We start from the raw sequence: 23,903 nt of genomic DNA on the forward strand, positions 1-23,903 counted from the left end.
CCACCCTCTGTTCCTTCCTTGCCTCCTTCCTGCCTCCCTCCCTCCCCTTCCTCCCTCCCTCCTCCTCCTCTACCCTCCATCCCCCTCCCTCTCTCCCTCCCTCACCTTCCATCCCTCTCTTCCTCTCCTTCCTCCTTCCCTCCCTCCCTCTCCTCACCTCCCTCTCTCCTCCTCCCTTCCCCTCCCTCCCCTTCCATCCTCCTTCTCCACTCCCCTCTCCCTCTCTTCCCTTCCTTCCTCCTTCCCTCCCTCTCTTCCTCCCTCCCTCCTTCCTCCCTCTCCTTCCTTCCTTCCTCCACCTTCCTTCCTCCTTCCCTCTCATTCCCCCTCCCTCTCTCTTCCTCCCTCCCTCCCTTCCCCCTCCCTCTCTTCATTCCCTCCTTCCTCCCTCCCTCCCCCTTCCTCTCTTCCTTCCTTCCTCCCCTCCCTCCTTCCCTCCATCTCCCCCTCCCTCCTCTCTTCCTACCCTTCCCTCCCTCCTCCTTCCTCCTCCCTCTCTTCCCTCTTCCTTCCTCCTCCCTCCCTCCTCCTCCCCCTTCCTTCCTCTCTTCCTACACCCTTCCTTCCTTCCTTCTCCTTCCTTCCTTCCTTCCTTCCTTCCTTCCTTCCTTCCTTCTTCCTTCCTTCCTTCATTCTTCTTTCTTTCTTTCTTTCTTTCTTCTTCTTTCTCTTCCTTCTTTCTTTCTTTCTTTCTTCTTTTCTTCTTCCTTCTTCCTTCCTTCCTTCCTTCCTTCCTTCCTTCCTTCCTTCCTTCTTCCCTTCCCTTCCTTCCTTCCTTCCTTCTCTCTTCTTTCTCCCTCCCTTCCTCCTTCCCTCCCTTCCCCCTCTCTCTCTCACTTTTTCCCTCCCCCTTCCTTCCTCTCTTCCTTCCTCCCTTCCTCCTCCATTCCCCCTCCCTCTCTTCCTTTTTTCCTTCCTTCCTCCCTCCCTCCCCCTTCCTTCTTCTCTTCCTTCCCCTTCCTCCCTCCCTCCCTCCTTCCCCCTCCCTCCCTTTCCTCCATTCCCCCTCCCTCTCTTCCTTCCCCCTTCCTCCCCCCTCCTCCCCTTCCTTTCTCCCTTCCCTCCCTCCTCCCTCTCTCCCTCCCTCCCTCCCTTCCCTCCTCCCTCCTCCCTTCCTTCCTTTCTTCCTTCCTTCTCTCTTCTTTCCTCCCTCCCTTCCTCCTTCCCTCCCTTCCCCCTCTCTCTCTCCCTTTTTCCCTCCCCCTTCCTCCCGCTCTCTCTCCCGCTCTCCCTCCCTCCCTCCCTCCCTCCCTCCCTCCCTCCCTCCTCCCTTCCTTCCTTCCTTCCTTCCTTCCTTCCTTCCTTCCTTCCTTCCTTCCTTCCTTCCTCCCTCCCTCCCTCCCTCCCTCCCTCCCTCCCTCTCCTGGGGTCCTCTTTTCCCTCAGGCAGTGAGGGAGGGCGCCCTGCTTCCCTTCCCTTGCAGGTGGGCCCTGAAAGCACCCTCCGCCGGACGCAGTGCCTGTGCAGCCATCTGAGCTTCTTTGGCCGCTTCCTGGTGGTTGTGCCCCACGTGATTGACTTCCAGCATGTGGGGCAGCTCCTGAGCCGAGTGGGGCAGAACCCCGTGGGCCTGGCCTTGCTGTGCAGCCTCTTGCTGGCCTATGGAGCCCTCCTGCTGTGGGCCTGCCGTAAGCAAAAGGGGGACCGCAGGAAGGTGAGGCAGGAGGGGCACCAGCGAGGGCTGGGCTGGGGGGGGGCTGCTGGCTCCACTCTGCCGCCTGCTCTTCTGCCCCAGGCCAAGGTCACGGTCTTGGGGGGCAGTGCCTCCAGTGCCGCCTCCTGCTGCTGCTACCTGGTTCAGGTCTTCACAGGCTATCGCAGAGGAGCCGCCACCTCGGCCAAGGTGAGGAGAGGGAGCTCGACAGCACTGCCCCCCGCAGCCCGCAGCCAGAGCGAGTCTGGCTAAGCGCTCTGCTGCGTCCCCCTCCCTGGCCTGGGGTGGGGTGTTGGAGAGAGGCCCACTCTCCCTCCCTGACTCCCCTCCCGCTCTGGGCCCCAGGTGGTCCTGACGCTGTACGGGACAGAGGGGCGGAGTGAGCCACACCTGTTGCAGCACCTGCAAGCCCCCAGCTTTGAGCCGGGCAGCATGGACGCCTTCCTGCTCACCACCCAGCAGCCCTTGGGCACCCTGCACGCCATCCGCCTCTGGCATGACAACACTGGAGCCCACCCCAGATGGTAAATCTCTGGCCTGCGGGGAAAGGTGGGAAGCACTGCCAAGGTGGATTCCAGGGCTGAGGGAGCGGAGTCGGAGCTTAGCAGATGCGCCATCACTCACTCCCCGGGGCTATTCAATATCTGTATCCCTCTCCCCTCCCGTCGCCCCACTGATGTGGAGTTTGTGGCTGGGTAGTGCCCAGTCTGCTGTTGATGAATGCCCACCCAAACCCCACCCGGAAAGCCAGGCCAAGGGGTTGGAGGCTGTGGCTGGAACGGACCTCCTGTGACTTGGGAGGGCGGGTATTCAGCTCCCCACTTTGCCCTCCTGACACACCAGCCCCGGTGTTGAAGAGCCTGCGCATGATCCTGGATACCTCCTTGTCAGTAGAGGCCCAGATCACGATCGTGGCCAGAGCGGCCTTTTCCTGTCTGCAGTGCATTCGGCAGCTGGCTCCCTTCCTGTCCCGCCCGGATCCAGCTCTTGTGATCCCTGCAAGGGTCACCTCCAGACCTGACCTGCGTCGGGCTCCCCTGGAGTCTGACCCGGAAGCTGCAGCTGGCCCCAAATGCAGGACCTCCCCCTCCTCTTCTCGGAGCTGCACTGGCTCCAGATCAAGTAGGAGCTGCCGGGCTTCACCTTCAAAGCTTTCCGCAGCCAGAGACCAGCAGATCTGCGAGGAGCGCCCCCCCGTCCACTGATGGCATGCTGAGCGTCCTGGGGCCAAGAACCAGAGGCAGAGCCTTCTTGGCGGTAACCCCTCCTTGGTGGGATGTGTGAGATCCAGGCCCTTCAAGACTTGCCGGTCAAACGGAACTGTCTGGTGGGGCTTATGGGGAAGGGGGGGCTGCTCCCAGTTCACCTTCTGCTTCCTCCCCTCCCTTTTCTTCCTGGGGAACAGTGATTAACCTCTGAATGTTGCATTTGACTGATTGCAACTGCATTCTAGACACTGTGTTGTAATTCGCTCCCCTGCCCCCCCCCAGCCCGCCCAATGGCAGGGGTCTATACCAGCTTCATAGCAGCCCCAAAGAGAGCCAAGGAAGGGAGGGAGGGAGCCAGTCTGGAGCCCGGGGGTCAGGAAGGGGCCCCCACCTCCTGGACGGACTGCCAGCTTTGCTGGTGCCCAGTCTTGTGTGGCCAGCAATGGTGTGATTGCCCCCCTGGCCCGCCGACCCCCAATCACCAGCCCTCCTCCTTCCCTAAGCGTGCCATAGAGGATCCCCAGCAACAGGGAAGCCGGCAGAAGTCCTGAGGGGGCAAGGGAGGGAGCAGAGGGTTTTGCTCAGACCTCCTCGGGCAAAGCCCGTCCCACCCCCCGCGAGAGGAGCCCTCTGGGGCCGTGCCCCAGAGCAGCCACATCTGACAGGAACTGTCTCCTCCAGGTTTGTGCGTGGGCTGGTGGTCAGCGACCTGGCTGCCCGGCAGAAATACCATTTCCCCTGTGGCTGCTGGCTGGCGGCCGACATGGAGGAGGGCCAAGTGGACAAGGTCTTCATAGCTGCCTCCGACAGGGAACTCAGGTCCTTCAGGTACCTGCGTGGCGTGTGGCCACAGAGCCCCAGACCTCTCTGGCAGGGTGGAGTGCAGCCATGGGCCACCTGGGTGGCTTCCTCCCTTTGACTAGGGCTGGAGGGTAGAATGGGGCTAGCATGGCTCACCCACAGCATGCCCCTCCCCCACCCCGCAGGTACCTCTTCTGGGCGGGGCTGGTGGAGAAGCTGACGCAGGAGCACCTGTGGCTGTCGGTAGTGACGTGTTCGGCGTGGAGCCCCTTCACCCGGGTGCAGCGGCTCTCCTGCTGCCTGGCTCTGCTGCTGTGCTCCCTCCTCATCAACATCATGCTGTGGAAGGGGCCGGAGGAGGAAGAGCAGCAACAGCAGCCGCCTCGGGGTGAGGAGGAGGAGGCTGTCCTCTGCCCTCTCTCTCCGTTTGGTGGGCGCCCTTCACAGGCGGGCTAGGAGGAGCTATCCCCTGGGGACCCCCTCCCTCCCCCCCAGGGGCTGGGGCTCAGGGGCTGTGTCGCCTGCTGCAGGACCCTTCCTGGTGACCTGGCGAGAGCTGATGGTGAGCCTGGAGGCAGCCGTCCTCCTCCTCCCGCTGCACCTGCTGATCGTGCACATCTTCCGCTGGGCCCAGCCACCTGCCCCACAGCTGCCTCCCCCCCTGCCAGGCTCCCAACTCCCCCCGCCAGCAAGGGGGCCCTCCCAGCTGCTTCCCTCAGTCACACTCATTCAGCAGGTGAGGACACAGGAGTGGCCCATTCCTGGGGGCTGAACCCTCCCTCCTGCATGCTCCCCGTGGCCCAGCGATGCCAGTAGCCTCCAGCTGGGTTGGGGTGAGCCCCAGAATTATAGCTTCTCTCCAGACTACAGAGAAAAGGCTGCTTGGGAGGGTGGACTGCAGGGCCTTGTGCCCCACTGAGGCCCCCATCTCCCCCAGGCTCCATCCCCAAATCTCCGGAGTCCCCCAGCCTGGATCTGGCATCCCCATCCCCTTATCCCTGCCAGGGGCCCAACTCTGCCCTCCCCTTGCAGTACCTCTTGCAGTCAAAAGATACGTCAGGTTCTGTGTAGCTCTCACCAACTCAACCTCTTGGATGTGGATCAAATAAGGATTTTATTGAAGAGATACATGTTCACAGCAAGACGTTCCTTGTTAGGACTAATGACCCAGGGCAGGGCCAGATACTTATTCCTTAAGCATGGAAGTTCATGACAGAATCAACTCAAGGCGGCAAAATTCATTCACAATATCTAGCTGCATAAATCCCTCCCCCACCCCCGCCACTCTTGTTAAGTGTCTTTTCTTAAAAGTGGAGCTCAGAGTTCTTTTCTCAGGCATGTTGATCAGCACCTGCTGCAGTCCAAAGTCAGCCATGCACGAGGCTGCTTTTCTCTGGGGCGCTCTAGTCTGTCTAACAGCTAGTGAAGCAGCTAAGCAAAGCCCAGCAAAGCATATGAACAAGCAACAGGCACCGCCAAGATAACCAGACTCAATGATCAGAACTTGAAATCAGATGGCACAAAACCATTGGCAAGAAGCCTCATGTTGCCTGTTGTGGAATCAGACTTAATGCCTAACTTAGAATCGAGTTGGAAGGGACCTCCAGAGCCATCTCGTCCAACCCCTTGCATAATGTGGAATTCACAACGACCTCTTCCCCCCTCCACACACAGCCCAGTGAGCCCTGTGCCACACCCAGAAGAGGCCCTCCCCAGGCTCGCTGCCCAAACTGGCCTGGAGAAAAACCCCAAAGTGGCGATCAGCATATCCCTGGACACACAAAAAGGGGCCACAAGACCCTTCCTGCCCAGGAATGTTTTGGGAAATCCCTGGAGACTTTGGGGGTGGGTCTGGGAGAGGGCGGGGTTGGGGAGGGGAGAGGCTTCAGCCATAAAGTCTCTCCTGCCAGCAGCCATTTTCTCCAGGGGAGCTGATCTGCCAGCTGGAGATCAGTTGTCAAAGTGGGAGATCTCCAGATCACCCTACCAGAGTTGTTGTCAGAGGCCATCTAGCTTCTGCTCGAAAACCTCCGTGGAAGGAGAGCCCACTCACCACCTCCCAAGGAGGAAGCCTCTTCCACTGAGGAAGTTCTTTCCAGTGTTTGGCCAAAAACTCTTCTGATGTAATTTCAACTCATTGGTTCTGGCTTGACCTTCTGGGGCCGCAGAAAACAACTCCGCACCACCCACGCTTGTGGAACTCGGTGTGTGTGTGTGTGTGTCTTTTGTGGGTGAGAATCTTGTGCATAGACCAGCCATGGAGGTTCCTGGAAGTGGTTGCCAAGCGGCCCAGCTCCAAGCCTCATGCAGTCCCACCAGGGCTGTCCTGCCTTCCTCAGGAGCTGACTGAGACGGTGGGCTTCTTGTACAAGAATCCGTTGTGCTGCTGCCAAGACCTGGCTGAGTTCCCTGGGACTTGGAAGCAAACGCCAGAGCTGGTGGCTGGCCTGGCTGCTCTCATCCGGACCTCTCTGCAGCCACTGGAGGGGCCCCAAAGGCTCACGCCGGGTAAGGAGAGCTGGTGAAGGGAAGGAACACACACACTTGGGTCCTGCTGAGCCAGAGAGCAGCCGGAAATGCCGCTGCACTTCTGCAGGTGTTTCCTCCTCCTGGGAGCGGGAAGAATCTGCCCAGGGCCTGACACCCCTTTGCCCCCCTTTCCAGAGCGCTCCAGCACCCTCCAGGGCTACCTGCGCCACGTAGTGTGTGACTTGGAGGCTCAGCTGCGCAGCCTGGACTGGCACAACCTGCCAAACCCTTACGACCACCTGCATGCCCTGGACCAGCTGTGCCGACTCCGGCAGTGGCTGCAGCAGTGGCAGCAGAAGCCCCAGCCCAGCGTGAAGCAACCCAGGTACTCAGCGCCAAGTGAGGCAGTCAGTGTCCCAAAGGCTGCCGGGATGCGAAGGAATTCCAGGCAGTGAAGATCTGGGTCACACACACGCACTGCTGTGTGCGCTGCAGGCAGAGTGCCCCCAAAAGGGTGTCTTCCATTGGCCCTTCCTTGACCCCCCCCAGCCTGCCTAAACAAGGGGCTTCTCTCCCCCCCCCTTCCTGCCAGCAGCGATGTGAGCAGCTTCCGGATGGAGGCCCCGGTGGAGCCGAGAGGCCCCTGCTCCAGAGGCTCGCCTGGGCGCTTCCAGGTCTTCCGCTGGCTGGTGGTGGCCACAGCAGGCCTGGCTTCCGGATTCTTCACAGTGCTGTACAGTCTGAAGCTGAGCAGGGGCCAAGCCACCCACTGGGTCACCAGCATTGTGCTCTCTGAGCTGCAGGGCCTCCTCCTCATGCAGCCGCTGAAGGTAAAAGGCTCTGCACCGGGAGGGGCTGTCCCTCCTCCTCGGCAAGGGCCTGCTGGCTGACCTGCCTCCTCTTCCAGGTGGTGGCCCTGTCCTTGGTCTTCGCACTGCTGCGGAAGAGAGAGCTGGGCCAGGACAAGGGGCAGGAGCAAGAGCTGCAGCGGGCGCTCGGCCTTGCGGGTAATTCAAGCCTCAACTCTCAGTGGCCTCTGGGCTCAGCCAGGGAGGGAGAGACAGGCTGCCCAAGGCCAAACACCCCCTTCTCTTGGTGCTGAACCCAGTAGCCCTCCCGTGTCCTCCTGCAACCCCTGGCTCAAGAGACGGGACCTCCAACACCATCTACAGGCCGCCCCCTCTCCAGCCAGCAGCGCAGGCCAAGGGAAGAGCCCTGCAAGAGAAGAAGTTGTACTCCTTGGCCCGAGAGATTGTGGGTAAGAAGCGGCGGGTGCCAGAGATGCTTGGGGAGCCTCTGTGCGGGAGGAGGCTCCTGGCTGGGAGAGCTTGGGAGGTGGTGAGCTCCCCGCACTGGCCCTCTGGATGCAGCAGCTGGGTGATCACTCGTCGGGGATGCTCTAGGCCAACGGCAACTCTCCAGATGTTTTTTGCCTACAGCTCCCATCAGCCCCAGCCAGCATGGCCAATAGCTGGGGCTGATGGGAGTTGTAGGCAAAAAAACATCTGGAGAGCTACCCTTGGCCACTCCTGGTCTAGGCTGATCCTGCATTGGACGAGGCGGCCTGTTTGGCCCCTTCCAGCTCTGGAATCCTGTGATGCTGTATTGTTCCAAAGGAAGCTGGAAGTATATTTGAAGGGGGAGCTGCTTGGGAAATTGTTGGGAATCTACCAAAGTGGAAGCTCAGGCAACACACACTGCAGATGAGGAGTGGAAACACTAAACCCAAGGGGAGACCAGCATGGCTAGTGGGCACAGTCCAGGAAGCCATAAGACCCCTTTCTTTAAAAAGTGGAAGTTTCACTGAAATGAAGAAGGCCTCAGAGTTTGGCAAAAGAAACACAAGTTGACAATATGGCAGGTGGAAAGCCAAGCTTGGTCAAGCTGTATCCAGACGAACACAAAGGATTTCTTTAGGAAGGAATGTCAGGAAAGTCTGGCCATGGGACTTCTGGCTGGCAAAAGGGAGCAAAGATTGCTAAGGATGACAGCCCAGAGAAATGGAATTAATTCTGAATGTCAGTATTCGTGGCATGAAATCTATCAGTCAATGTGGGGCAGTTTCTGAAGGAGCATCTGCTTCCATGGTGAGTGTTGGAAGAACTGAATCCAATACAAGAGGCAACAGCTGAAGTTCTGAGGCTGACAGACAAACCAAAATCAATAAGTCCAGATGGCATCCACCCAAGGAACTCAGCTGCAAAGCTGTTCCACCTCTGTGTGACAATGTGGAACTTTTTGCTAAAACCAGTTTCCTTCCAGATGATGGGAAGGTAGTGGATGTAATGCTGACTTCGCAGAAGGTACCCAGTAGAGACTCAAGAAATTAAGGGCTGATTAGCTTAATAGCTATTCCAAGAAAATTGGAAGAAGGTTATTAAAGAGAACAATGTTGCTAAGCACGCAGAGGAATGAGCCCTGTTGAGGAAAGATCAGCATGGCTTTGGCAAAAGGCACCAGCCTCTTGGAGTTAACCTAGCTGGCTAACGCACATGGGCAAGGCTGATCCAGGTGATGCGACAGAGTTGGACTTTCAAAAACTTGCTGAGAAAGCCCCCCCCCCCCCGCAATCTCCTAAAGCACCTGTGGGATAAGAAGCCGTGTGCTCTCCTGGGTGGGAAGCAGCTGGTGAGGTGCTGGGGAGCAGAGAGCAGGAGGGCAAAGCGCGGGGAGGATCAGGGTTGAGACTGGTGGCAGGTCTGGAGTGAGCAACAAGGTGGCCAGCAGGTCTGAGGGAGAGCAGCACAGGAGGAGGGCCCCAACTGCTGAGCTGATGGGGTGACTCCGCTGACGTCCCCTCTGGTTGCTCAGGAAGTGACACATCCCCCTCTCCCCCCCCCCGTAGGGGCGAGGCTGGTGGTGCCTCTCTGGGTGAGCCCAGCTGGGGGAACGCTGGTGTGGCTGCCTCAAGAGTGGGGCAGAGGATGGCAGGCATGGCCCTGCTTGCACCTGTGTCACGTCTGGCTTCCGGCCTCCGGCTGCTGAGCTGCACCCTCTCGCCTGGGGGGTGGAGCCCCAGAAGAGGCTAGCCCCTCCCTGCCTGGTCTGCAGAGGAATGCAGCTGGCTGTGCAGAGCTCTGAGAGGATCAAGGCAGCACAGGAAGGCCAGGCGCAGGGCCAGGTGATGCCTGTTTGGGCTTTTTGTGCAGCCCAACGGGGCCAACCTGGCAGTGGCTGAAGGGAAGCAAGATCCATGGCTGGGGAGAAGGCCGGCCGGCCGGCTGGTGCTTGACTCCACTCTCCTGCCTCTGCTTTTCTCCCAAGGGGGACCCTGACAACCTCCTCCTCTCCCCCAGGGGTGGGAAAGGACAAATCCCACAGGGTAGATGAGTGGCATTCAGAGGCTGCAGGCAGAAGACTAGACCATGGGGGAGGGGGGGGAGCTGATGGGCAAGGAATTCAGGCCAGGCCACGGGAAGCTCTTCCTGACTTGGGGCCTTTGCTGCCACGGGGCAGAGGTGGCTCCATCTTCCCTTCAGAACAACCCTGGAAGGCAGACTTGAATGGAGAGAGTGACTGACTCAGGTGCACCCAGCCTGCTGCCATGGCAGGGTGTGTGTGTGTGGGGGGGTCTTACAGCAAAATGATGGCCCTGCTGGAAGAGAAGAAACACGCTGCCCCTCCCCCCTCCCCTCAGCAACTCCTTTCCCTTCCCTTCCCTACAGCAGACAGACAGACTCCCTGGGAGGGGCTGAGAGCTCTTTTGAGAACTGCTCTTCAGCAGGACAATTCTGAGAACTTGGGACTGACCCAAGGTCACTCCAGCAGCTGCATGTGGGAAAGCAAACCCGATTCTCCCAGATAAGGGTCTGCGCTTCTAACCACTGCAGCAAACTGGCTCTCACCAAAATGCTACACCCAAGAGAGGGTGAAGGGGGCACCCCAGCAGGAGTCCCCGATTGGCATCCTGTGAACTTGGCACCCACTGAGGGTGCCCATCCTGCAGGCAGCTGGGGCTTTTCTCTCTGGGGAGCATGCCCTCTGCCCAGTTACCAGGGCAACCGAGTGCACAGCCCTGATGCATTCAGTTTGCCTCTGCTGGCAAAATGCGTGGGCACCTCTTTTGCACCCCGGGCACCTCTCCTGCAGTGCAGAGTCAACTGGGGGGCGTGAATCATCTGATTGTTCTGTTGGGACTGGGCCCTTTGAGAGGGGCCCTCTCTCCCTCCTGAGCTCCCCCATCGGCCTCTCCCCCCTCCCCAGTGCAGCTCCTGTTCCTGGCCGTGCTGATGGTGCTCTGCTATGGGGAGAGGAGCCCCAGCGAGTTCCACCTGAGCAATGCCCTCCAGAAAAGCTTCACACGCCAAGTGGGCAACATTCAGGATCTGGAACATCTGTATGACTGGGCCAGACACACCCTGCTGCCCAGCATCTGTCGGGACTCAGCAGGTGAGAGAAGGCGCGCCAGGATCGAGTGGGGGGGGGGACGACACACAGCCGCCTTCTGGTCACGCCCTCCAGCTTCCTGCTGCTGCCACCCCCCCCCCCTTCACATAGAGGTGCAGACTGCTGCTCCTCCGAGCTCCCTGTGGGCATCGCAAGAGCAGCTCCTCCACTTTCCCCCTCCCAGGTTTTGCCACGGATGCCAACTCCTTCCTGGTGGGCAGCATGCGGCTCCGGCAGATCCGGGCAGAGGGAGACCCCGAGAAGCCCTGGGCAGCTTTCTTCTGGCCCCAGGACGACCGAGGCTGCCCCCGCCCTGCCTGGGGGCCTAGCAGCACAGCACAGGAGGCGGCCTGGCTCTACCACAGTGAGGCCAGCCTTCAAGAGTACCCAGCCAGGGGGAAGTTCGCTGTCTACCCAGGAGGCGGCTACCTGGCAGAGCTTGGCCGGAATGCCAGCCATGCCAACAGGTAGGGGGAGCTGGGGGACTCCGGGGCTTCTCACATGCAGGGAGAGGGAGCAGGGGTTAAAAGCTGCCTTCCCTCTCCCGGCACCTTCATTTTATGTTGCATTTCCAAGAAGTGCTCCAGTCATTGGTTACCTCATCTGGGCTTCTCAACTCTGATTTCCAGCTTGCCCCAAATTCAGAAGAGACAAAGGGGTGTGGAATGGGCCGGCCAAGAGATGCTGTGGGCTTCTTGCAGAACGAGAGCAGCCCCTTGGTGCCTGCCCAACGTTCTCCTTGCAACTGGGGAAAATCGGGTGCTTTGGGGCAGAAGACAAAAGGCAACAAGTCTTTGCTGTCATTTGCTTGGCATCTAGCAGGACACGAATCCCATATAACTAATCTGGGTGACAGCTCCCTAATGAAGTTTTTGAACAAGGGCTCTTAGTCCTTGTGGAGTCAGTCTAGACTCTGCCTGTTAGCCTATCCTTTGTAGTTTCGCACTCCCCAACGGAGGAGAGTTTGGAAAGGCCTCTTAGGAGACAACGGAGGCCTCTGTGCTCAGTCCTGTCGCTTTCCATCCTGTAGCGAGGCAGCCAGCTCCTCTGTCTCCTTGCTTCCGTGTCTCCCACAGCATCCTCCGTGCTCTGGCAGAGGACAAGTGGCTGGACAGGTGCACACGAGCCGTCTTTGTAGAATTCACTGTCTACAATGCCAATGTCAACCTCTTCTGTGCAGTTACTGTGATGCTGGAGAACAACGGGCTAGGCAAGCAGGGGCTGGGAAGCTGGGCCAGAGGGGGGCTGCTCCTGCCCAGGCAAGCCTGGCCCCCGGCTGTGGGGGGCCCTTGACCAGCTGCGCTTTCCCTGACAGGAGCCGTCGCCAGCTCCACCGCCCTGCAGGTCTTTCGGCTGCACCCCAACAGCCAGATGCTGGTTCCGCTGGCCTCTGCCCAGCTCGCTTTCCTCCTGCTGCTCTTGTACTACATCGTGGGGCAGGTGAGGGGTGGGTCCTCGCGGGGGTGGGCCCCTGCACCACCTCCACACACCTTTTCTCAGACATGCCTCTCTCCTGTGAGCTGCAGGCCCAGGGCCTGAAGGAGCAGAAATGGAGGCACTTCCACACCAAGAGGAGCCTGCTGGATGCCTTCAGCGTCCTCGTCAGCCTGTCTGTGGTAGGCCTGTATGTGAGGAGGGGGCTGCTGGCAGCGGGGGTCCAGAGGCAGCATCGCCAGGACCGCAGCAGGTCAGCGTGCAGCAACGCATGCCCCCATCCACTGCTCCTGTCTCCAGCCCAGCTGGCCTTTGGAGGGCCAGCAAAGCCTCTCCTCTCCTCTCCACCAACACGCCCCCCCCCCCCCGGCTGCAGGTTCCTCCGCGTCTCGGAAATGGTCGCCACGGACGCAGCCCTCACCCAGCTGATGGCCTTCCTGGTGGCCCTGAGCACCATCCAGCTGTGGCAGCTGCTCCGCCTCAACCCCCGGATGCTCCTCATCAGCCGCACTCTGCAGGCAGCCTGGGAGGAGATCGTGGGCTTCCTGCTCACCCTCCTAGTGCTCCTGGTGGGCTACACCTTTGCAGTAAGCAGCTGCCAGGGCAGGCGAGGGGCCACCACCCTGCAGAGCACGCAGCCTGGGGAGGGGGGGAGCCAGCCTGCCCCTCTCCCTTCTCTTGCTTTGGGGGGAGGGCGTGGGGTCTGCGCTGCTCATGTGCAGGGAGGGGACAGGGGTGACCCCAGCAGCACCGTTTCCTCCTGCTTGGCCTCCCACAACGACCGACTAGATGGGTGAGCCCCACGAGCTCTGGGCTGCAAAAGTTGAGGCTCTGCTGCCGCTCATGCCCTTTGCCCTCTTGGCCCCCCAGTGCAACCTCCTGTTTGGGTGGAGCATCGCCAGCTTCAAGACCTTTTTTGATTCGGCTGTGACGATTGTCGGGCTGCTGGCTGGAATCTTCAATTACGAAGCGGTGAGCGGCTGGCAGGGGAGGGCTGGGGAGGCCACCCTCTTTCTCCTGAGCCAGCGAGGCCCAGGGCAGCCCCCTCCCTCCCTCCTCCTCCACTCGCTCTGCTCCTAGGTCCTGGCCCTGGACCCCGTGCTGGGCTCCCTGCTGCTGGTCACCTGCATCCTCTCCATGGTGTTTGTGATCATCAACCTCTTTGTGTCGGCCCTCCTGACCATCTTCAGCAGGGAGATGAAGGCTGTGAAGGTACCTCGCGCTCCCAGGCCTCCCCACAGAGCCAGCGTGGCAGAACGGCCAGGATCACTGGGCATTCTGATCTGCAGAGGCAGGCTTGAGTCCACCTGCAGCCAGTTGGGTGAACCTGGGCCCATCCCGGTTTCACTCTCAGCCCCACCTGCCTCACAGGGTGCCTGTCTGTCTGTTGGGAGGAGAGGAAGGGAAGGTGGTTGTAGGCTGCTCTGAGAAAAGGGGCTATAACACCCAGCTCCTCCTCCAGGCTCAACACAGCACTCCTTCCCCCCCCCCCTCTGGCAGGTCTCCCAGGAGGCATCTATGATGCAGCTGATCCAGCTCAAGATCTCCAGCTTGCTGGGCATCAAGCAGTGGGCCCCAGGCCCTGCCCCCCCTCTCCATGGAGCTACAGAGAACTGAACCCCCCCCCCCAAACCAACAGCAGAACAGACACTGCACAGGGGGGAGGGGCGTGTGTCTGAGTTTCTACGTCTCACTGTGATATGTAACCTCTTCTTAAAAGCTCTCTGCTGGACTGGAGAACCACTCCCCCCCCACCCAATGCATCTTGGGGCCGGGCAGTCTCACGCCTTACAACAAATACCTCCGCTCCCCCCCACCCGCCCTGATTCCCCTTGCAATGTGGTCACTGTTGCGTGGGGGGGGGAGGGGGAGAACAGAGTGTTTCAGTTCTTCCCTCCATGCACAGAAATCACTGCTTCGGCCCTGGCCTGCCCAGAAAGCAGTCTGACCCACTGCCCACAGGCTAGCCAAAGGCTCTCCTCGCAGTGAGAAAAGGAGCCCCCCCCCCGAGCTTCCTTCTCTCTAGGAGCCGCCAAGAGCAGGACTTCAAGTCCTACAAGGGGATTAAGCTGCAGGGTCCAGACACAGGCGGGCATCGAGCAAAGGAAGCCACACCCCTCTCCTTGCTGGGGAAGAGGAAAGGATGGTCACTGGCTGAGATGGTCTGGTCTGTATGGAAAAGAAACCACATTATTGCAGACCTTGTCAACACATGCCTTGGAATGGCCTGTGGCTTTTTGCTGGGGAGAAAAGGCCTGGAAGCCAAGAAAACAGGCACAGAGGAAGCAAACCATGGGGCGACCTCCTGCCCCTTAAGCCCGGAACGGGGTGTGCAATCAGGTTTCAGAATACTGAGAGGCACAGAGAAGAAGCCGTTTGGCACCGGGAAGGAGGGGGCCCAGCCTCTGACTGCTCCTTCCGCTTCAGGGCTCCCCTCCCGCTCCTGAAATAAACCAGTCTGTGGTCCTGGCCCCAGCCCAGAAACACCCCCAATTTATTGAGTTGACAGAGAGTGTACAAACCCACCACACAGTTCTAAGAAAAGCTGCAGGAATTATTAGAGACGGAGGTGGGAAGGGAGAGCAGCAGCCCCCCGCTGCTGCTCCCAGGGCTGGTCCATTGCAGGAGGGGGGAGGCGGCAGCTTGGCCAGTAAGGCGGGCGGGCGAGTCGAGAGTCACACACAAGGCAAGTGCAGCTCTGGGGCCAAAGCACAGTCTGGGTCCTTCCAGGGAGAGAGAGAGAGGCCCCATTTCCCCACCAGCTGCCAGTCATACACATGGCCTTGCCCTCCCCAAAGAGAAAAGGAATAAAGGCCCCAGAGGGCTCCCTGAGAACGCAGCAGACCAAACCAAGCCATCTCGGACCAACACCAGCCCCTGCTAGGAACCAGCTTTTGCCCCACAATCTTTGAGGCTGGTACCCCACCAGAAGGGGGGGAGAGGAGGGAGGGATGCACGTATCACCCCCCCCCGGGCACTCTGCTCAGGAAGCACAACCTCAGGACTAGGCCAGATGCTCCACAGTCTCCCTCCCAGAGCAGAGGGTGTCAGAAAATCAGCGGCATTCGGTGCAAGCACAGCAGGAAAAAAGGCCCGGAGGAGAAAGAGAAGAGAAGAGAGTGCGCTGCTTGGCCACCCCAGCCAGCCGGCCCCCTTCCAGACTCCCCTCTCTTAGGTTTTTTTCTTCAGCTCCTCAAACCTTCGCGAGAGATCGTCAAAGTCAATATCTTCGGAGGCTGAAGTGCTGGCACCCGCAGAGGCGGCAGGCAGCGTGTCCGGAACAGAGGGCAGCTCTGGCAGCACAAAGTTGTCCTGTGAGCTGGGCGGTTTTGCCACCGTGTCTGGCTTCGGTCCAGACCCTGCAAGGGAGGAACAAAGGACGCACCATTGCCACTGACGCCTTGGCAGGGTCAGGCCACCCAGGAATTGCACCGTTGCTACAGCTTCTGCAGCCAGCAAAGGCACTGGGGTTAGACGGGGAACACAGCCTCCCCCTCCCCATTGGGCAGGGGCAGCAGCCACAGAGACAGAGGAACCAGCTGCCTCCGGCCCCCTCAATACCTCTGCTGCAGGGAACGAACAACTTCCCTCCCTAGACGCCTTCAGGACAAAGGCAAGCCCTGTACTGGCTCAAACTAGGTGGCCAACAAGGCATTCTATGGCCTTCTGGTAAGAAAGAACCACCGTGAGCCCCACCCACTGCCTTCCCACAGCAAGTCTGGGCACCCAAAGAGTCCTTTGCTGCCCCCTTCCCCAGCAGCCTGGAGCTGACCTGGGCCCCAAGACACCTCCTCCTCCTCCCTCCCGAAGACTCACCAGCCATGCGAGGGGAGGGCACCTGCTTGTCAGCTCTGACATCATCAATCTGAAACAGGTAAGACCTGGGTTGGCACAGGATCCTCCCTTCACCTCAGCAGTGCAAGCAAAAGACACCGCTGTGCCTGCTCACTGCACCCCTCACCCCCCTTTGAATGGAGAAGGGTCCTGCCATGTATTTGATTGCACAAAGGACAAGAAGGGAGGAGTGTGCTTCCTTTACCTCCATATCCTTACTTGACTCTGCTCTGAAAAGGCTCAGCTATGGAGAAAAACTAGAGGGTGGCAACAGGATGAATGAGCAGCACTCAACCTGCCTCCCTGCAGCCGGCTCAGTCGGGAGATGCAGCCAGGAAGAGGAGGGGAAGTCCTGGCACAGGGCCCCTGCTCCTCTCCCAAGACCAGACACAGCCCTCCCTCCCTAAGACTCGTTACCCAAATGCAAACAAGAACAACCTCCAAGCCCGCTTCTGCCCAACCTTCTCTCAGCTGGCCAGGGGACTCCACGGCCACTCTTTGCAATCCAGTAATCGCTCTGGCACTTACCGACTCGTAGGTTGGAGGAGTGGCTGGGATCTGAGGCGGGTGAAGGCCAGGGAAAGGCTGGTAAGTCCCCACAGGGAGGCCGTTGAAGTTCTCCTGCAGGCCAAAAAGGGAAAGGAGACACCTCAGATGGGCAGCCCGCAGCCCCACACCCGCAGTGAGGAACCAGCTGCCCTTTCTTGCACTCCACCCCCCCCACCACCACCAGCAGTCCAGTTCCACTGAGCTCCCTTCCCTTCCTTGCGGAGCAGTAAAGACTTACCGGCCCTTTAGAAGGTGGGTAAGAAAAAGGGGGGAGTGGGAGATGGCATAGGCATTGGGACCAGCCCATCGGGGCCAGTCAAGGGGGCCATGAAGCCGCCACCTCCTCCGCCTCGCCCGCCTTTCTTCACGTCATCCACAAATCCCACGTCTATCAGATCTGCTTCCACACCAGCAGGAGCCTCAGCCTGGGAAGGGGGAGAGAAAAGGTTAGAGTAGGTGTATGTTACAAGCCAAAGTCGCGGCCACCTCCCATGTGACTCACCATGACTACGGAGTCTGGCTCGTAGGGCACGTTGTAGTTCTTGGCAATCTCAATGAGGTACCTCTCCACTAGGATTTTGGGAGGTGCCTCTACGCTGAGCTTGTGCATCAGCTAGGAAACAAAAGGGTCAAGCATCACTCTCGGGTCAGGACTCCTCCCCAGCAAGAAAAACGCAAGTTTCTCTGGAAGGTTTCCTGGGGTGGACTCACCCGGTCATTGACAGTGCCAATCTGGTTACTCCGGCACAACTTGCCATATTCCTTGCTGTACTTGGCACACAGTTGGTCGGCAACCTGACGGAAAAGGGACAGATGAGCACAGCAGAAGTGGCTTCTCAGCCTGGGGCAGATGTGGACTAAGTTCAGCTCCCTTGAGGCAAACCTCGTCCTCCCCACCCCCTCAAAGGGCTGCCCCAAGCTCTTGAAAGAAGGCGTGTGGCTGGAAGCGCCACATGCGGCAAAGAGCAGCAGGAAGGCCCCTGCATGTATTACTCACAATTTTCAGCTCGGCAACCTCCGACTGAAGCCGAGGAGCAGCCCAAATGAGGGTGGAAACTGCTTCTGCTAGTCCGGAGTCCAGCTCCCTGCGGGAAACACATCAGGCTTAGCCCTGCCCTACTGCCTCTGAGAGCAGAGACCGGCCCCAAGCAGCCCCCCCCCCCCGCCACAGCCCTGCGCCTCACTTCATCGACTGGATGAGGCCGAAGCGGGCCAGCAGCAGGTCGCAGTACAGCTCCAGGATCTCCATGGCCTCCACCAGGTAGTCCTCCCGGATGATGTGCTCCACGCGGATGCGCGCGCGCTCGTCCTTGCCGGCAGCCAGGTAGTCCGCGATCTCCTTCCTCGCCTTCTGGGCCAGCTCGGCTGCGGGGGGGAGGGAGGGAGGGAGGGAGGAGGGGAGAGTTGGTGGTGCTGCCCCCCCCCCCCCGAGCAGGAAGCAGCGCCCCCGCCCCCCACTCACTCCTCGGCTGCGGGGAGGGAGGGAGGGAGAGCTGGCGGTGCTGCCCCCCCCCGAGGCCCCCCCCCGAGCAGGAAGCAGCGCCCCCGCCCCCCACTCACTCCTCGGCTGCTGCCCCCCCCGCCCCGCCCCCCACTCACTCTTCTTCTTCTCCAGGAGCTTCAGGCGGTTGATGACCAGGCGGAGGTTGACGCGCAGGCGCTCGGCCTTGAAGCCGGAGCCCAGCATGGCGCGAGCGGCCCTCGCCTTCCTCCCTTCCTTCCTTCCTCCTCCTTCCCGCGAGCGGCAAGATGGCGGCGGGGCGAGGCGGAAGGATACGCGAAGGAGCGCCGCCTGCTGGCGGAAGAAGGCCCGGCGGAGGGATCCGCGCCTGGCGCTGAGGGCGGCGCCAAGCCTCTTCCGGGAGCGCGCGCAACCCTCATTGCGGTCCCGCGGATGCGCCTCGCCCGCCGCCCCGCGTTCCGCCCTCGGGCCGTTCCGCGCCGCGGAGACCAGAACGAAGACCCGCCCGAGGGGGAGGGGGGAGGGAGGCCGCGGAGCTGCGCGCCCCCGCCCGCCTGCCTATCCGGCGTGCACGAGCAGGGCGCTCCCGCCGCGCCGCCATCTTCCGTCCGTCAGTCCTCTGCCGCCGCCGCCGGCCCTTTGTCCGCTGCTGTGCACAGCCGGGCGAGGACGGAGCCGGTAAGGGGGCGGGGAGGGGTGCCGCCCCCTCCCTCCCTCCCTCCCTCCCCCCGGCTGCGACGGGGCTCTTCTCCCTCCCTCTCTCTCTCTCTCCCTCCCTCCGCAGGTGCAGCCCCGGGGGGGCGAGCCATGTCCCGCCGGAAACAGGCCACCCCCAATAAAGTGCGCTGTGAGTAGGCCCGAGCCCTGCCCTGCCCTGCCCGGGGCCGCGGGGGGGGGGGGAGGGCAGGGGCTGGAGTCCCCGAGCGCGGCCCCCTCAGGACGGGCGGCGGCCGCCAGCATCTCCCGCGGAGGGCCTGCCCCACCAGCAAGCGCTAGGGCTGCCAGGCAGAGTCAGGGCCCCGCCCCCGCCGCTCAATGCAGCTGAAGACATTTGTATTTCCAGGTCATGCTGGAAAGAAAAGGAGGCGAAGGGACAGATGGGTCAGGCCACCCTTGCTTGGCAGGCAGGGTTTGGGGAAAGCTGTTTTGGGGAGTGGATCCCAGGCATTAGTCCCCTTCTGGGCCATCTTCAGGTAGGGGAGACCTTCACTGGGCAACGAGGGGGTGCCAAAGGGGGCCGGCGGCCTGACGCCTGCCCTTGTGCTTCCAGGGAAGCAAGTCTTGGTTGGCTTGGAGGAGCACGCTCGGCAGGCCATGATGAGAAGGGGCTTCTCCGGGCTGCTCGGGGAGCAGCAGCAGCAGCTCCAGGAGAAGGACTCCAGTGGCAGTGAGTTCTACCTCTTCCTGGGAGAGGATGGGACAGGGTGGGTTACACAGAGTGAGCCTGGGGCCCACTGCTGTTCCTCTGGCTCCCAGGTGACAGTGAGGGGGACGAAGAGACCACCCAAGATGAGGTCTCCTCCCCCGGCTCAGAGGAAGATGGAGCGATGGCCAAAGTGAAGCAAGAGCTCGACCCTGACGGGCCGCTTGGCCACTGCCAGCAGGGGACTCTGGACAGGGAGGCAAGTCAGCCCCATCCAGGAAGGCGGGAGGGGGCTGGGGCACCGGGCAACAGACAAGGATTCTTGGGGCCTGGATCACCATCGGGACCAGGCAGGCACTGTGGGACCTCAATCCCTGTCATGCTGCCTTGGCTGACCTTAGCAGGGTCCCACTGAAAAGATACCTGGCCTGCTGCAGATGCCATTCCAGAAAAGGGGATGCAGCGCCCCCCGGAGTCCCATTGCTATGTGGCCTGCAGGATTCCCCAAGGAGTGCTATGGGGAGGAGGGCCAAGGTGGACAGCCTGTTTCCATTACTGCCCTAACCCCGTGCCTTGTTGCCTCTAGTTGGATCTGCATGTGAGCCCAGATGCTCTGACGGGGCTCTCCTGTTGTCCTTTGTGTCAGCTGGAGTGCGGGAGCAGGGAGGAGCTGGTCACTCACGTCTACCAGGTAATGAGGGGGAGCAGGGAGGCTCGCGGGCAGAGGGGGAGCGATCTTGCTGAAACTGCTGCTGGTTTGGAATGCTGACATATTTCTCCAGAGCACTTGTTTGAAAACAGTTCTTCCGCACCTGGGAAAGAGAGACTGCCCTTCCCTCCTGGCTTCCTCCCCTGATGGCAGAGGGGGTTCTGTATTTGGGGTGGGGGAAGGGAGCCCTTGCCTCACCACCTGGACTCCTTTGCAGCACACAGCAGCTGTGGTCAGTGCCAAGAGCTACCTGTGTCCTGTCTGTGGCCGAGCACTCGGCTCCCCAGGGTCCTTGGGCAGACATCTTCTCATCCATTCTGAGGACCAGCTGTCAAACTGTGCAGTGTGTGGGGCACGCTTTACCAGCCATGCTACTTTTAACAGGTGAGAAACTTCTGGCCTTTGGCCAGGTGGACAGGGGGTGGACCATGCTGCGAAGCCCAGGCCTGCAAGGGACCGGGGGGGGGGGAATTGGGGGAAGCTCCAAAGGGCCTAAAAGTGTGTGGGAGAGTGGGACTGGGTGAAGGGGTGGGAGCAGCTCTTCTGGAGATCTCTAGTAATGCTTTGAGGGTTGACGTGCTCAGGCCACAGAAAGGGCTGCTGGTTGAACAAGGTGTGGCTAAAGCCTGTGGGTGGCGCGGCGCTGGATGCCCAGCTGGGGTCCAGAAGATTGTCTCTTGAGCTCCCATTTCTGTCCTTTGCCTGCTGCAGTGAGAAGGTGCCAGAGGTGTTATGTGCAGATGCCCTGCCCGTTCCTGTCCCCAAAGAGCCTTCGGGGGCTGACGAGAAGACTCCTGCCCTGAGCTCCCCTGTGTATCCGGCTGGTCTCCTCCTGGTGTGTAACAGCTGTGTGGCCTATCGGAAGTTCCTGGAAGCTCAGTCCCCAGCTGTACGCAAGTGGGCTGTGCGGCGGCAGAACGAGCCCCTGGAAGTGAGGCTCCAGCGGTTGGAACGAGAGCGCACTGCTAAGAAGAGTCGTCGAGACAATGAAACACCCCAGGAGCGAGAGGTGCGGCGCATGAGGGACCGTGAGGCCAAGCGCTTGCAACGCCTCCAGGAGACAGATGAGCAGCGTGCACGCCGCCTTCAGCGGGATCGTGAAGCGATGCGCCTGAAACGTGCCAACGAGACGCCGGAGAAACGGCAGGCCCGGCTCATCCGGGAGCGGGAGGCCAAGAGGCTGAAGCGGCGGCTGGAGAAGATGGACATGATGTTGCGGGCCCAGTTTGGCCAGGACCCCTCTGCAGTGGCCACACTGGCAGCTGAGATCAACTTCTTTCCGCTGCCTGTGGGTGGCGTGGAGCTGGAGGGCCAGCTGCTGGGCAAAATGGCTTTTGAGGAGCCAAGCCCTGGTGCCCCGCATTGAGCTGCTGCCCCCTTGGACAAAACGGCTGGCAGCCTGTGAGCTGCTTGGGATGGGACCCCAGGACCTGAGAAGGGGGGGCGAATAAAGACGTCGTCCGTGCCTTCCCTGCGGATTTTGACAAAGACTAGCACTAGTTACAACTATTCCCGCTAGCAATGAGGTTGAGGTCCAGGGTGCTGGAAACTGTGGAGGGGGGTCCTAATGCTACCTCTCCAGTGGGCCATGGAGGCACGCACAAGTCCCCTTCCCCTCTTGGAAGAGGCATAGAAGGCTGGTTCCTCTTGGCTAGAAGGCCTCCTCTTCCCCCTCCCCCAGCTTCTCTGTTGGGGAACAAGAGCATGGACTTCATACTGCAGGTTCTGTCTTCTTTTTACTGAAGGAAGTCTCTACAGGCCTGTGTCCTTGGAAAGCTGCAGTTGCCTCAGAATTAAGAATTCACCTCTCCCTGGCAGAGCCCGGTTTGGATGCTCCAAGTCAGGGCAGAATTCAGCAACGGGCAAGATTCCCTCCCAAGGCTTAGTGGTGCCGAACAGGCAGAAGTGGGAAGGCCCAAAAAGCAGTCAAGGAACTTGGCCCGTGTGCAGGAAGACCAGGAGCTGATTGCTGGGGCCTGGAGACTGGTGGAAAGAAACAGGTGGTTGCTTAGAACTGATGATCTCTTGTCATGCCTGCAGATCCCCTTCGCAAGAGAAAGCCGCCTTAAAATTCCGTGCTCGGCCGTGGCAGACTCCCTCCTGAAATCCTCCTCCTCACAGCATTTAACTCCTCAGCAATTGGTGCAATTCCTGATTCACTCAGAGGATACCCTTTTGCTGCTTCATCTGGCAGAAAAATGTTGAACTCACTTTTGCTAGCCTTTTCCCTCTCCCCGTGGGCATGTGGGGTGGGGGGAGCCCCCCCCCCCCTTAGGCTTCTCTGGGCCCTTCTGCCTGGTCTGCTGGAGAGGAGGCGGGCAGCAGCGGATGAGCCGGAGACACCTTTCTGTCCTTGTCGACTCCCAGCAGTCACCTCCACGCTTGTGGGTCCTCCTAAATGGCTACAGCAACCCAAAAGACTGCTGAAATGGGTGGCCACCCTGGAAGGCTACAATTCTGCCTTGGCTGCTGGGCACCGACCAGAGGCATGGGAGGCGTTATCAATGCCCTGCCTCCCTCCGCCTTTCCTTGACCACTCCAGTGACTTGTTCCCCTGCTGCTGCAGTCAGCATGCCCTGCTGCCCCCCCTCCCGAAACACCAAGCAGGCACAACAAAGGAAAAGCTATTGATTTATAATATAGATATGTGTACATATATGTGTGTGTATATATATATATATATACTGTGCTTACATAGTCAAATTAAATGCAGTAATCGTTAAGAGCATTAACAATAAAAATACAATCTGTGTTGAAAGACTTTAAATGGTAAACCAGGAAAAGGATCTCACCCGAAGTACAAATATACAGTACAAATTGGTTTTTTCCAAACAGATACAAAACCACAACAAAATAGATTATCCGTAGACTCATAATGCTTCCTTAAGAGAACTGGCAGGAGAGAAGGGGCGGGCCTAAGGCTTCAGAGACAATGCAGTTGGTGACGCTTGTGGACAGCAGCAGAGTCACTCCCCCTTCGACTAAGGTGCTGTGCAAGGATTGCTCTGGCTGCCAGCAGGGTCTGCAAGCCAGTCTGCCACCTTCTGGGCGTCCCACAAGATGCCACCAGGGAAGCCCTCTTGGCCAGCCTACCCTTCCAAGCCAGCCCTGGGGATGGTGCCGGAGGAAGGCACGTGTGTTCTTGCAGGAAGCAGCCAGCGAGAAAAGGAGAGGGCCAAACTCAAGGCAGGCTGCCGAGGAGGTGGCAAGAGGTTCCGTGGCACAGCAGGGGGTGAAAGCAAGCCCCACAGTATTGCACATCAGGGAACCCTCCTGAAGCACTTATCAGGAGCGGACAGGCAAGGGGCTTTTCTGTAGTGTCTGCTGAAAGGAACAGCTTATTGCTCTAGGAAGCCAGCCCTGCTGTGCCTGCATCCCCCAGCCTTCCTCTGCTAGAAGCAACACTTTGGGGACTGCTTTAAGCACAGCTGTGTCTCTGTCTCCCAGCACCTGTGCAAGGCAAATGCAGCCTCTGCTGGCCAGGCTGACAATCCTGCACAGCAGAGACAACCAAGGCTCAAAAAGCCCAAGGGAATTGGAAAGGGGTGGCCAGTTATATGCCACAGCACTTCTCAGATGCCTCCCTCCCCACCCCCAAAACCTGCTCTGGGGCAAGAGGAGGGCAGCGGGTGGGCAAAGGGCAATCAGGGCTGGCCTGAGGCACACACCACCCAAGGGGAGAGCTGAGTGGAGAAAGGGACAGTGACTGACCCACAGGCAGCTGGGGATAGTGCAAAGTGCTGGAAAGTGACAGCAGACAAGGACAGGGAGAGGCAGGCAGGTGGACTGAGAGAGCTGCAGTTTCAGGCCAAGAGGGAAGGCGGGTTCTAGCAGTTGCCCTGAAGGGGGGCTCCAATCTCACAGACAGGAAGAGTCAAGGAAATTCAACAGAGCTCCCCCCTCCCCCACCTACAGAGGCACCACGGCAGGCAAGATTCTCTAGCGGGCAGGCAATCCTACGCACTGGTGCTCGAGGCTCAAAAATGATACGGTGGTTTCATTCTCCTGGAAGCACCAGTGTTCACCTGTTTGTC

At 60.0% G+C, this 23,903-nt stretch overlaps 3 protein-coding genes across 3 annotated transcripts in view; 2 read left to right on the forward strand and 1 right to left on the reverse strand.

The window, feature by feature from the left end:
• PKD1L3 (polycystin 1 like 3, transient receptor potential channel interacting) overlaps positions 1-13,569 on the forward strand; it is a 19,556-nt gene extending 5,987 nt beyond the window's left edge. The window contains 20 exon segments of the mRNA XM_060253878.1: positions 1,424-1,654; positions 1,736-1,843; positions 2,000-2,178; positions 3,544-3,690; positions 3,849-4,051; positions 4,194-4,399; positions 6,003-6,171; positions 6,328-6,517; positions 6,725-6,962; positions 7,040-7,139; positions 7,241-7,390; positions 10,336-10,521; positions 10,703-10,985; positions 11,595-11,728; positions 11,834-11,958; positions 12,045-12,205; positions 12,329-12,539; positions 12,823-12,924; positions 13,033-13,158; positions 13,453-13,569. Of these exon segments, the coding sequence (XP_060109861.1) occupies positions 1,424-1,654; positions 1,736-1,843; positions 2,000-2,178; positions 3,544-3,690; positions 3,849-4,051; positions 4,194-4,399; positions 6,003-6,171; positions 6,328-6,517; positions 6,725-6,962; positions 7,040-7,139; positions 7,241-7,390; positions 10,336-10,521; positions 10,703-10,985; positions 11,595-11,728; positions 11,834-11,958; positions 12,045-12,205; positions 12,329-12,539; positions 12,823-12,924; positions 13,033-13,158; positions 13,453-13,569 (3,366 nt within the window).
• Positions 13,570-14,416: 847 nt separating this feature from the next.
• IST1 (IST1 factor associated with ESCRT-III) lies at positions 14,417-18,047 on the reverse strand. Its single transcript, XM_060253936.1, is given in 10 exon segments — positions 14,417-15,311; positions 15,769-15,817; positions 16,315-16,407; positions 16,574-16,604; positions 16,606-16,760; positions 16,838-16,948; positions 17,047-17,130; positions 17,333-17,420; positions 17,520-17,700; positions 17,935-18,047. Coding segments are annotated over 10 exon segments (1,068 nt in total). The 5' UTR covers positions 18,023-18,047; the 3' UTR covers positions 14,417-15,123.
• A 529-nt stretch (positions 18,048-18,576) lies between these two features.
• Positions 18,577-22,630, forward strand: ZNF821 (zinc finger protein 821). Its single transcript, XM_060254344.1, has 6 exons — positions 18,577-18,644; positions 19,068-19,184; positions 19,274-19,399; positions 19,745-19,851; positions 20,087-20,253; positions 20,581-22,630. The coding sequence occupies exons 1-6, from the start codon at positions 18,605-18,607 to the stop codon at positions 21,233-21,235; spliced, it is 1,212 nt and encodes a 403-aa protein (XP_060110327.1). The 5' UTR covers positions 18,577-18,604; the 3' UTR covers positions 21,236-22,630.
• Positions 22,631-23,903: the final 1,273 nt, after the last annotated feature.

The sequence above is a fragment of the Heteronotia binoei genome, chromosome 14 (genome assembly GCF_032191835.1).
Source record: "Heteronotia binoei isolate CCM8104 ecotype False Entrance Well chromosome 14, APGP_CSIRO_Hbin_v1, whole genome shotgun sequence".
Taxonomy (NCBI): Eukaryota; Metazoa; Chordata; class Lepidosauria; order Squamata; family Gekkonidae; genus Heteronotia; species Heteronotia binoei.